At 47.6% G+C, this 10,839-nt stretch overlaps 1 protein-coding gene across 1 annotated transcript in view; it reads left to right on the top strand.

Annotated features, from left to right (window-relative positions):
• Positions 1 to 4,795: 4,795 nt before the first annotated feature.
• The window catches only part of SND1 (staphylococcal nuclease and tudor domain containing 1), a 531,942-nt gene continuing 525,898 nt past the window's right edge, over positions 4,796 to 10,839 (top strand). Inside the window, exon 1 of the mRNA XM_006896072.1 lies at positions 4,796 to 5,099. Within this exon, the coding sequence (XP_006896134.1) occupies positions 5,022 to 5,099 (78 nt within the window). The 5' untranslated portion in view covers positions 4,796 to 5,021. The remainder of the gene's footprint in view (positions 5,100 to 10,839) is intronic.

Genomic DNA, 10,839 nt, shown 5'->3' with positions numbered 1-10,839 from the left:
GGGGAGAAAAGTGCAACAATGAATGAATGGAAATCCAAAATCTCTGTAGATGATCCATTGAAATTCATAAAAAAAATTTATTTTAATGAAAGTTTAAAAATAAAAATAAAAGCCTGGTAATACAACCCACAAGAAAATATGTCAGATTCAGGGAATAGGAGATACTGAATACCATCACAAAGATTCAAACATCCAGGTCGAGGTAGTGTTCTAAGTGTTTAACATAGATGATATTATCTTCTGCCATAAGACAACTCAGCAGGTTCTCAGAGGCAGTAAACCACACAGGACAAGACTGCCCATCTTCTTCCACGGAGCAGCTGGCAGATGTAAACTTTTGGGTTGGCAGTGCAATTTCTTACCACTAAGCCACCAGATTTCCCTACCCTAGAGGCTGAGTCCTGTTATCTTTATTTTATGGATGAGAAATCTAAGACACTGAGATTCTATGCAAACCACCCACATCACACAGCATGGGGACATAAAGTCTGGTTTTCTGGTTCCAGGGGCTGTGTTCTGTAGATCCTATAGACAGCAGAGATTGTGAAGTAGGGAGTGGGGAAGCTGACATTCAGGCTCCTGGCTTGTAACTGGTGTCATTTTGGGGCTGAGAATATACATCAGAGAAGAGTAGGTTGATGAGGAAATATAATGAATTGTGAGTTTTTTAGAATTTGAATTACCCAGGTGACCACCATGGCATGATACCTGCAGTAGCACTGAGCATTGGGTCTGGAGCTCATCAGAGAGAATTGGAGCTATGTGGCCTAGTGCATAAGGAACTATGCTGCCAACCCGAAGGTAGGCAGTTTGAATACACTAGCTGCTGAACTGAAGGAAGATGGGCAATCTCTGTAGTCTTCAATATGGATTGAAGCGCAACATCAAGAAGACAAAGATTCTCACCACTGGACCAACTGGCAGCATCCTATTAGATGGAGAAGAGACTGAGGTTATTAGCACTTACAGCTTGCTCAGACCCACAACCAACACTCTTAACACCAGTAGTCAGAAAATCAAAAGACAAATTGCCTTGGGAAAATCTGCTGTCATGGACCTCTCCAGAGTGCTGAAGAGCAACGATGTCATTCTAGATACAAAGGGGTGCATAATCCAGGCCATGGTCTTCTCAATTACTTGTTACGCTTTAGAGAGTTGGACAATGACTAAGAATGACAGAAGAAGAAGAGATGCCTTCAAGTTGTGGTGCTGGAGAAGTCTTGAACATACCATGGACTGCCAAGAAAACAAATCAATCTGTTTTGGAGAGGGTGGGTGAAACCAAGTCACTCCTTGGAGGCTAGGATTTTGAAGCTCCGCCTCACTTACTTTGCTAACATGGCTAGGAGAGATCGGTCCTTGAAGAAGGACATCATGCTCAGAAGGGTGGACGGACAGTGCAGGAGAGGGAGGCCCTGGATGAGATGGATTTATACAGTAACTGGGGTGATGGGGGTCGGTGTGTCAGAATTAGTGAGACTGGCTCACGACAGGGAAGGGTTCAGAGCTGCTGTACACAGGGTTGCTATGCATCACAGGCGACTCAGCCAATAACAGTCTATGACAGGTTTGGAAGCAGGAGTGGCATCCACTTACTAAATAGCATGCCTCCGGAAACTCTATGAATGAACTTTGATAAACATTGATAGCTGTAGAGGGGCTTCAGGCCTTTTGTTCATAGGTTCAATACAAGTTGTGCTCGACTCAAAGGCAATCAACAACAACAACAACAGCAACCACCACCTGCTGGAGGGCCAACTATAAGCTGGTTCCGACCTGGCAGCACCTAACAGATAGAATGTATTTGTTCATCACTGGTAGCAAGCCACGACCCTGTCTTAGCACAAATGCTTAGAAAACATTGAGAAGAACATGGAGGAACATAACTATTAAGGAGCAGGCAGAGGGTGGAGATCAGAAGGAACAATTGGAGAGAGATGTGTTTAGTTCAGAAAAGAACTACAAAGAGAGTATGTATCTCAGGAGACAAAAAGCATTTCAAGGAGCAAATGTGATCAAGGTTGTGGACACCTCAAGCAAAGTGAGGTCCGAATGTGACCTTGGATCTACGTAGAAACAAGGGGGCCATTAATGACCTTGGAAAGAAGGGCTTCAGCAAATCAGCAAAGGGCGATTAGTCAGAGGGCACTGGGCTGAGGACTGGATATGGGGGCTATGAATAAAGATCTAGAAGGTGGAAGAAAGGATCCAATAAAGAGAGGCAAAGTTTTTCAGAGACTTTGAGTTCTAGTTAAAGTCAAATAGTGTGTGGTCTCCCATGGCTCGCCTCCTAGGACTCCTGGCCCCCGGTTATTACATTCCCTTATAGAGCCCCCCCCCAGTGATTCCCTTAAAACTAACAGACTCTGGTAAAGTGATGGGATGTCACTCCTAAGATTAGATTAAAAAGATCAGCTTGTATCTTATTCTCTGGATGGAGGGAAGACAGCTACCACACTGTTAGCTGCCTCATGAGGTTGGAATAAAAAGAATGGAGCCAGTGAGGACTGCAGTCCAACGCTCCTGAGGAATGCAGTCTTGCCAACTACATGATGGACCTTGGAAGTAGATCTGCTCTCATTTATGTGACCACAGCTCCATGACAACTTGGCTGTAGCTTTGTGACAGACTTTCTGGCAAAGGTACCCAACTAAGCCATGACCCAGACACTGGGAGATTATAAGTGCTCACTGTTTTGAAATTCCCGTTTTTGGGTAATCTGTTATGTGGCAACAGAGACTAATACCAAGTATAACAGAAGTGACTGAGTGAGAATGAAGGACACAATTATGATCAGAGAAGGTGTCTGAGTTTATAGTTGCAGTCACTAGGCAGTTATATGCCCTTCTTGATATTGTCAAGTTCCTAAAGGCTGTTACGTGAAAATTAGGATTTTGGCAAAATGGAGGATGATTGTTGCTGTCAAGTCAAGTACGACCCATAGCGACCCTGTGAACAATAGATCTGAATCCTATCCTATACTGTGATGACTTCACACTTTCCGACACATCAGAGGCCATTGCAGCAGTCACTGTGTCAATCCACATGGCCAAGGGTCTTCCTCATGTTCCTCTCCAAGGAATATCCCCTCCTAGCAACATGCCCGAAGTATATGAGGCGAAGCCTCATCATCCCATAGACTGCAAAAAGAACAAATACATCTTGGAGAGGGACCACCAGATGCTCAAACCACTGAGAATCACTGCTCACTTGACACATAACCATCACAGCCAGTGTTAGCTGCTTTGCACCTCTGCTAGTTACGGCCACAGGTACTTCATAAATGTGCAAACTAATAGTATAATAGATTTAAAAAAATAGCTCCCCCCCTCTTCCTTTTACTATTATTTTAAATGCACTAAATGAAGAGTACTGGTTCATTTGTACGGGAGAAGGTCGCTGAACTGGGAGAAATGGAGCTGAAATTCTCGCATGAATCACTCTCCTAAATCTCCCGGGATTATAGGGGTGGAAAAGAGCGAGGACCTGCCATCAAGTTTCAAAGAGCGACAGCATGAGAGCGCAGAGAAGACAATCTCAAAGAGACAGAGAACAGGTAGTTGCTATGCGCTGTACAGTACGAATCACTCTCCAGAGGGCTTTCGGAGGCTGTAAATCACACAGAAGACTGCCCCTCTTTCTCTCGAAGCTCAACTGGTGGATTCGAACTGCCAGCCTTTGACCTGGCAGTGCAACTTCTTACCACTAGGCCACTAGAGATCGCTAGAGCGTTGATGAAACAGATGGAATTCGCCTCCACTTGGTATGGAAGGGGTGTGATACTAGGAATATAGGATAAAGGTGATCCCAAATCCTGACCCTAGGATATATTAAGTGTGAGACACTGAGCAAACATTCTCCTCTCTAAAGGTAGGGGGGAAGCGGTGCCTTAATCTACAGCCTGGTTTTAAGGTTAAATAAGATTAAACATGTCAGGTGCTTGACTCCACACAGTGGTAGTTTCATCCCACCTCTCTCCTGTGCCCCCATCCCTTTATTCAAACAGTGAGGCTGGGGGACGGGCGCAGGCGGTGTATGCAGCCAGACTCACCACTTGGCCCGAGGAGCGTGGGGAGCGAAGTTTTTCTAACTTCACTGCAGCTGGGAAGGAGGAGTGTCCTTGTGCCTCGTATTACAGGGCATGTTACCCTTCGAAGGGAAATTTATTCCATCAACAAACATCAATCAAGCGTTTGGAAGTGCAACATGAATGTTGCCAAGATAGCCATTTCGAGGCAGAGGAGTGGCGTAAAAAGTTCACCCGGGCCAATACCGGTGGGAGGTTCCCCAGGCTCTGACTTTTCCAAGTTTTCCCCATACTTATAGGAAAGGGAAAAAAGCCAGAAGTGGGCGTGCAGAACTCGACCTGCAGGGCCCCCACCTTCCAGCGCACGCTCCTCGCTCGCAGAAGATCCACCTGGCCAGCGCGCGTCCACGTGGGCTCTCCCGGGACCCGCGGGGCGAGGTGGGCGGAGCGAGATGGGCGTGGCCAGGCGGGAGGGCGCGGCGGTGCCCGCCCCCGGGGCTCCCATAGCCCCCCGCGCCCCGCGGCCAGATGCTGACGTGTCCTTTCCTTCTCACTACACCTCCCGAGTCTCGACGCTACCTACTCTGGCTGTCCCGGAAGTCCCGCCCCACACTTAGCCCGTCACTGCAAATCAGCTCTCTCAGCGCTTCCCGGAGCTCACTACCCGGTTTGGGACCCAGGGGCGGAGCTACGAGAAGAGGGCGCCTATTGGCTTGAGGTCCGGCGGGCTCTGGATGCCGATTGGCTGGAGGGCGGTGGTGCTCTGGCACGCCTGCGCGGCGAGTAGAACGTGTGGCGGCTGCTTTGGCGATCGCGTCCTGTCTTTCGCTCTCACTCTTGCTGCTGCTCTGAGTGCCCAGCACGTCTGTCCGGGCCATCGCCGGCAGTTGATCGCCCGTCCGCCCCTCGCCGCGGTAGCCTCTCACCAGTACCGACATCCACACTGACACTTCCAGCCCGGCCAGCTGCCGCACTTGCCTTTAAATCTCTACACATGGCCTCCTCCGTGCAGAGCGGCGGCTCCTCCGGGGGACCTGTGGTCCCCACCGTGCAGCGGGGCATCGTCAAGATGGTGAGAACCGGGTCCCGGACACCAGCCACTCCTCCCGCCTCCTGGCGAGGTCGAACTCTGGCTCCTCTTCCTTTCCTGTCAACCTGCATGATCTCCCTCGTTCCCTTCCTCTAACCCCTTCCCACTGCTAACCCCTTCTCCCACTCCCTTCTCTAAACGGAACTTGTCACAAACTTCTCTGGGTCTTTGCCTGTAGGACACTCTGGTGTCAAGGATCAGTGATTTCCGTGGTCTCGGCTCTCGATCTCCTGGCTGTTGACCGGGACGATTGGCCGAGGATTGATTAGCGGAGAGAATTTGTGGATATCGCTCCTCCTCTCTGTCTTTCTTTCCGTCTTGACATCTGCTGAGCGGTTTGCAGAATGCCTTTACTTTCCACATTCTGACATGCTGTCTTTCCTGGAACCCTCGGAGTTCTTGGACATCCTGAAGCTTCTCTGCTTCTACCCGCGCTCAGGGACTTACTGCAAGTTTTCTCTACCTTTCTGTCCCTCCCTGACAGTCCTTTCCCTCCTCAGATCGTGTCTAGTCTGGAGTCCTTGTCTTTCTTCTTTTGACTCTCACAGTGTCAAGCACAGCAGGAACCTTTTACTGGCTCTCTTCTCCTGTTCCTCCTCCCAGTTTACTGATAAGAGACTGATTTAAAAAGTGGGCAAGTGAGTGGCCCAAGGTCACATGATGTGGCTGGTTTGGGCTGGAGCCAGAATCAAGACCCAAGTATTCTGACTTTTTTCCAGCCCAGAGTCTAGTTTCAGTCTCCCATTTCTGACGTTTATTACATTTAGAATTTCAGACCTCATGTGTTCATATTAAAAATCTTACCCTCACTTGCAAGATAATTTTGTAGTGTTAAGTTCTGTTCATCGCTAGCCTTCTGGTGTCATCTTGCCCACACAAGTCTTGGATCCTGACACTTCTTGGGGGTTACCAGGTTTTTGGGTGCTGCTGACTGCATTCTTGTAAGATTTCATGTCACATAGCTGTTCTGACATCCATCTGGAGCCCTCTGACACCATTTCTCTCAAAGCATCACAATGCTTACTGTTCTAGAAAGCTTAAAAAAACACCTTATTTTCTTTGTCCATGATCTTTCAGAGGATTGAAAATGTGTGTTTGTGTAAGTTAAATTTCATGGTGTTTTTGCCCCTAGCTTTCATTTGTTCATTTCTTGGGTAGGGTCCTGTCACCAGCTGAGTGAGACCCTTGGTGTTTTCGGTACTTCTTTTTTCTTCAACTCCACATAATGGGGAGTCAGAATTTACCAGAAGTGGAATGGGATGGGGGTTTCCAAAGTTTATGGATTTTTCTTCTGAACTACTGGCCTGACTTGTGAAAGGATGCTCCTGAGGCGTCCTTGGTGGCTCGCTTTTTTATTTGTTCTGATCTTTGCTTTCACCATAGGAACAAAGCATCGCTGGGTGGTCTGGTGGTGAGGTGGTGAACTTGGCAGCCACTGAGTGGATTTTTCTGAGTTTCCTGCTTTGCCTCAGCCTCAAGTTTTCTTAAAGGCCCCTCTTATTTGTGAGGTGGGAGTGGAATGAGGCTGAACTTATTTTTTTTTTCTGTCCATATGGGCGAGAACTCTGATGGCCCGAGAACTCTGATGGCCCTCGTGGTAAGGAGTTGTGCTGCCAGTCTGAATGCAGTTGGTTTAACTCCAGCAGCTGCTTTACAGGATGGATAATCTTCCTTCTGTGCGATTTATAGCCCCTGAAACCTGCTGGAGGGTGAGCTCTGTTCCAGCTCCATGGCGTTTAACAACAGTAACATCAACAGCAACCAGCGCAGGCGGCCTCCAGGGCTTCAGGGTTCTATGTGATAGCTTCTTCTTATCGATTATCCCATAGCTACTGAATATCAGCAACAGGAAACAGCTTATTAAGTGTCACATCTTACGTGGGATATTCTGGTTATCTCAGTTATAATACCTAACGTAGATGTAATGGGTGACTGTATTTTACAGTTGTGTTGTCTCAGGTATAGGAAGACTAAGTCACTTACATAAGGACAGACACTGTCTTCAGTAATAAGAGGCAGATCTGGCTGCCAAACCCTGCTCCAAGCCATCTTGTGCTGTGGCCTCTGACTCCATGGCTCCAGGGTCTGACTTTCTAACTGAAGACGGGCGGGCCTGGGATGCATGGCCGCAGAATTACAGGAAAGCAAAGCTGACTGTAATTGAGTTGAGAGATTACATGTTACTCCTAGTCAGGTCTAGAAGCTGTTATTGTGGTAAGTGACTTCATTTGGTGCTTCTAGTGGTTGCATGCATTGAGGAGTGTTCTGTGTGTTTGGGAGGAGGCATTTTGAATTCAGGGGTTTGAACGGTACTGCTTTTCTGTGACCACGCTGCAGTGGGGTGTGGTGGTGAGCTACAGGCAGGCATTAGGGGGAACTTTGAGGGAGGGAAGCTGGGCAAAGTGTGGAGCGACAGGCAGATTTGTGCCAGGCGGAGAAGCCTTGTCTGGAATGAAAAATCAGCCACTGGTAAATTGCGCTGGGTGAAGCGCTTCTGCTCAGCAAAGTTGTATTTTCCTGGAGAGTAATCGTTTCCAGTGGTGCTAGGAACTGCTTTGTAAGAACTCTACAAAGGAAGATGAAGCTCTGTGACAGAGGAAAGTGAGAAAGAAATCATCTGATGAAGAGGGAAACAGTAGCCATTGCTTTTCTGCCTTCTGGGAGAGAGAGGTGGAAACTGGAGCAGGACTGAGCAGAAGTGCTCTCCAGTGCAAGCCCTCCAGGATTGTCTGGATTCAGGCTGGCCTGGGCTCGAGGTTTGCGGCTGTGGTGAGGAGGAGAACTTCCTCTTGTTGGAAAAAGTAAGGGCTTTAGGGTTGTTGATTTGCTGTCAGGGCAGTTCCAACTCCTGGAGCCCCTGTGTGCAGATTTGAACTGCTCCATCCAGTTCCCCAGGCTATGACCTTTTGCACATAGATTGCCTGACTGCCTCCCAGGGCACCTTTGGATGGGTTTGAACTGCTATCCCCAGGCTATGACCTTTTGCACAGAGATTGCCTGGCTGCCTCCCAGGGCACCTTTGGATGGGTTTGAACTGCTAACCTTGTGATGAGTAGTCAAGGGCTACCTAGAACTCCTTGCTGTGAATCCTATTAAGTTTCCTGATATCTTTGGTTTTAGAGATTGAAGAACTTGGAGATCAGGTTGTAAAAATCACTGCACTAAAAAAAAAAAAAAAAATCACTGCACTTTACCCGCTCCTTGAGTGATGGCGATGGTAGAGGCCCTGTCTGTTACTGAGAATGGAGGTGAAGGGATCGAGTTAATTCTGGAGGAATTCTTAATTCTTTGAGTTAAGGAGGAAATGGGCAGTTGATTGACAAAAGTGTTTTGGAGCTATTCTGTGACTGCAGAGGCAGTGAGGTTGGTGGGAAAACTGAAGGTGGATTTATATTTTTTTTTTTTTTTTCATTTGGGATGAGACTGGCAAGTGTGTGGGCAGGTAAAATATAACCTGGTTAAGTAATTGTTTCTGTCAAATGAGATCTGGTTTCCTCTAAACTCTGGATTTATGTAAATCATTTGCGAGGCCTTTTTTGGTTATAGTAGATCTTTTCAGCTGATGTTAATTAGATGAGGCTGAGAAAAGATTGGGCGGATTTATCACTACAGTCAGTTACCCTCTGAGCAGCTACGTAGGTTGGCTGTTTCCCCTGGTTTTACTGACCTGGTTTACTTTCTGTTAGAGGCAGACAAAGAGCTTGACTTAAAAGGTTGGTGGTTTGAGTTTATCCAGTAGTGACTCAGAAGAAAGGCCTGGTGATCTAGCTCTGAAAAGTCAACTGTTGAAAGTCCTACGGGGAACAGATGGGGTTGCCGTGAGTCAGAATCATTCAATCGCGTTTGATTTTAGTTACTCTGTGTCTTGGGGCTAGAGCCCTTTTCTGGCTCTTCGCACGCTATGTTTGCTTCTTTTATTTATTTATTTATTTTATATATTTTTTTAATGTTTGCTTCTAACTCCGTGTGTTTGCATGTCTTTTCAAGCAGGAGCTCATGGCTCCTTCCACAACAGCAAGTGAGCTGGCCACAGTTCTTGAATCTTCTGTGTGTATCAGAGGCAGCCATGGAAGCAATTTATCCTGTGCCTCTGGTGTGAAGGCCAGAGTGAAGACCCTGCCTGATCTCAGTCCTCGGTCCCCCTTCCAGCCCCCTACTCATCCTATTGGGTCCCCACTGAAGGGGCAAAAGTACCCTCTGCCAGGCGTCCGTTTCATGCTGGCAGCCGTGGTTCCTGCTTGGTGACCAAGGCACAGCGGCGCCTGAAGGAGAAGTTGGTTGTAGTTTTCTCCTTTGAAAGGGCTGTTGCTGTTGTTGGGAAGTGAAATGTGGGCTTCCCGGCGGGTAGCCTAGTGGAAATTTCCTCTGCACGGCTGTAGGAAACACTCCCTATAATTGTGTTCACTGTAGCTGAGTGTTCCTTAGGTTCCTGAGCAAAGAGGTGTGTCTTTCAAAAGTGCAGTGAAGACAGAGTAATCTGTGTGCCTGCTCTTTCCCGTATACCCATGCAGGCCATTAAAAGGAACAAACCCCCTCTCCTCAGCGACTTCAAATCCTGTTATCTTGCTACCTCAAGGACAGGGTTGCTGAGGAACAGTGACATGGTAGAGCCACTTGTAAAGAAGCAGGTAGACTAAGAAGGCAGGCTTTTCCCTATTGTCTTACAATTGCCTACTTCCCAGCAGGTAAAGCATGCTAGCTTTCTGGCAGGATTGGAAGTGAAGGAACACTGGGTTGTTAGGATGTCTGAAAGGCTTTCTGCCATTTTCTGTGGGAACAGGAAGAGACCATTTGGCCCTCGTTGTCCCGGCAGTTGCCCTGCCCTGAAAGAAATGGAAGGAAAAGCGACTGGCTTTGATTTCTTTCTTGAAGACTTAGTTATTGATCATTAATCAGTACATATCTGATTGCTGTGTGTCAAGATCTGTTCCCAGTATTGGAGATACAATGATTTTTTTTCTGAACTAAATCGGAGCGTGCGCTCGTGGCTCATGGATGTATCAGGAAACAGGCCGACGAGATGAGCGTGGTAAGGTGATGATTTAGGGTAAGGTAGTGGGACAAGGTGGTTGACGGGAAGGGAAGAGGTGCGTCCTTGGGAAAGATTCTTTTCACAAGATGCCATTTCATCTGAGAGCTCATGGGCTTAGGAGAGCCAACCGCAGGGCAAGTGTGTTCTTGGTAAAGGACATAGCAAATGCAAGGTGCTCTGTGGCTTCATCTCTTCCAGTTCAGTGTCACACATAAATGGTATGGGTTTAACTTGATTGGGGTTTGTATTTTGCTGTTGCGTAGCCTGTGGGGAGTGGTGCTGTTAACTCCAAGGTGGGCACTCCTCATGTGATTTACAGCCTCAGACCTGCCGAAGGGTCGGCTGTGAGGTGCTTCCGACTCAATGGCTGTGAGTTTTCGAGGTAATGTTTATCATTTAAGTGCGACATGGGAGATTTTGAAGGAATGTTTGTATTTAAATGTGATATGGGAGTGAGTTTTTTGAGGGAATATTTGTATTTAAATGTGATATGTGGAAGAAAGGCGGTGGATGGGGTTCTGGTACCCTCATGAGATCAGCAGCTGACACTAAACCCATTGACTAAAAGCAAAGACTAGAGACGGGATGGCCTAGTGGCAAGAAACGGCGCTTTAATCCCAAAAGCACATGATGTGGTTTGAAGCCACCAGCTGCTCCGTGGGAGACAGATGGGCAGTCTCCTTCCGTGCA

This window comes from Elephantulus edwardii, unplaced genomic scaffold (genome assembly GCF_000299155.1).
Source record: "Elephantulus edwardii isolate Elephantulus edwardi_28Jun2011 unplaced genomic scaffold, EleEdw1.0 scaffold00181, whole genome shotgun sequence".
In the NCBI taxonomy this organism is placed as follows: domain Eukaryota; kingdom Metazoa; phylum Chordata; class Mammalia; order Macroscelidea; family Macroscelididae; genus Elephantulus; species Elephantulus edwardii.
This window is presented reverse-complemented; position numbering and strand designations above follow the sequence as displayed.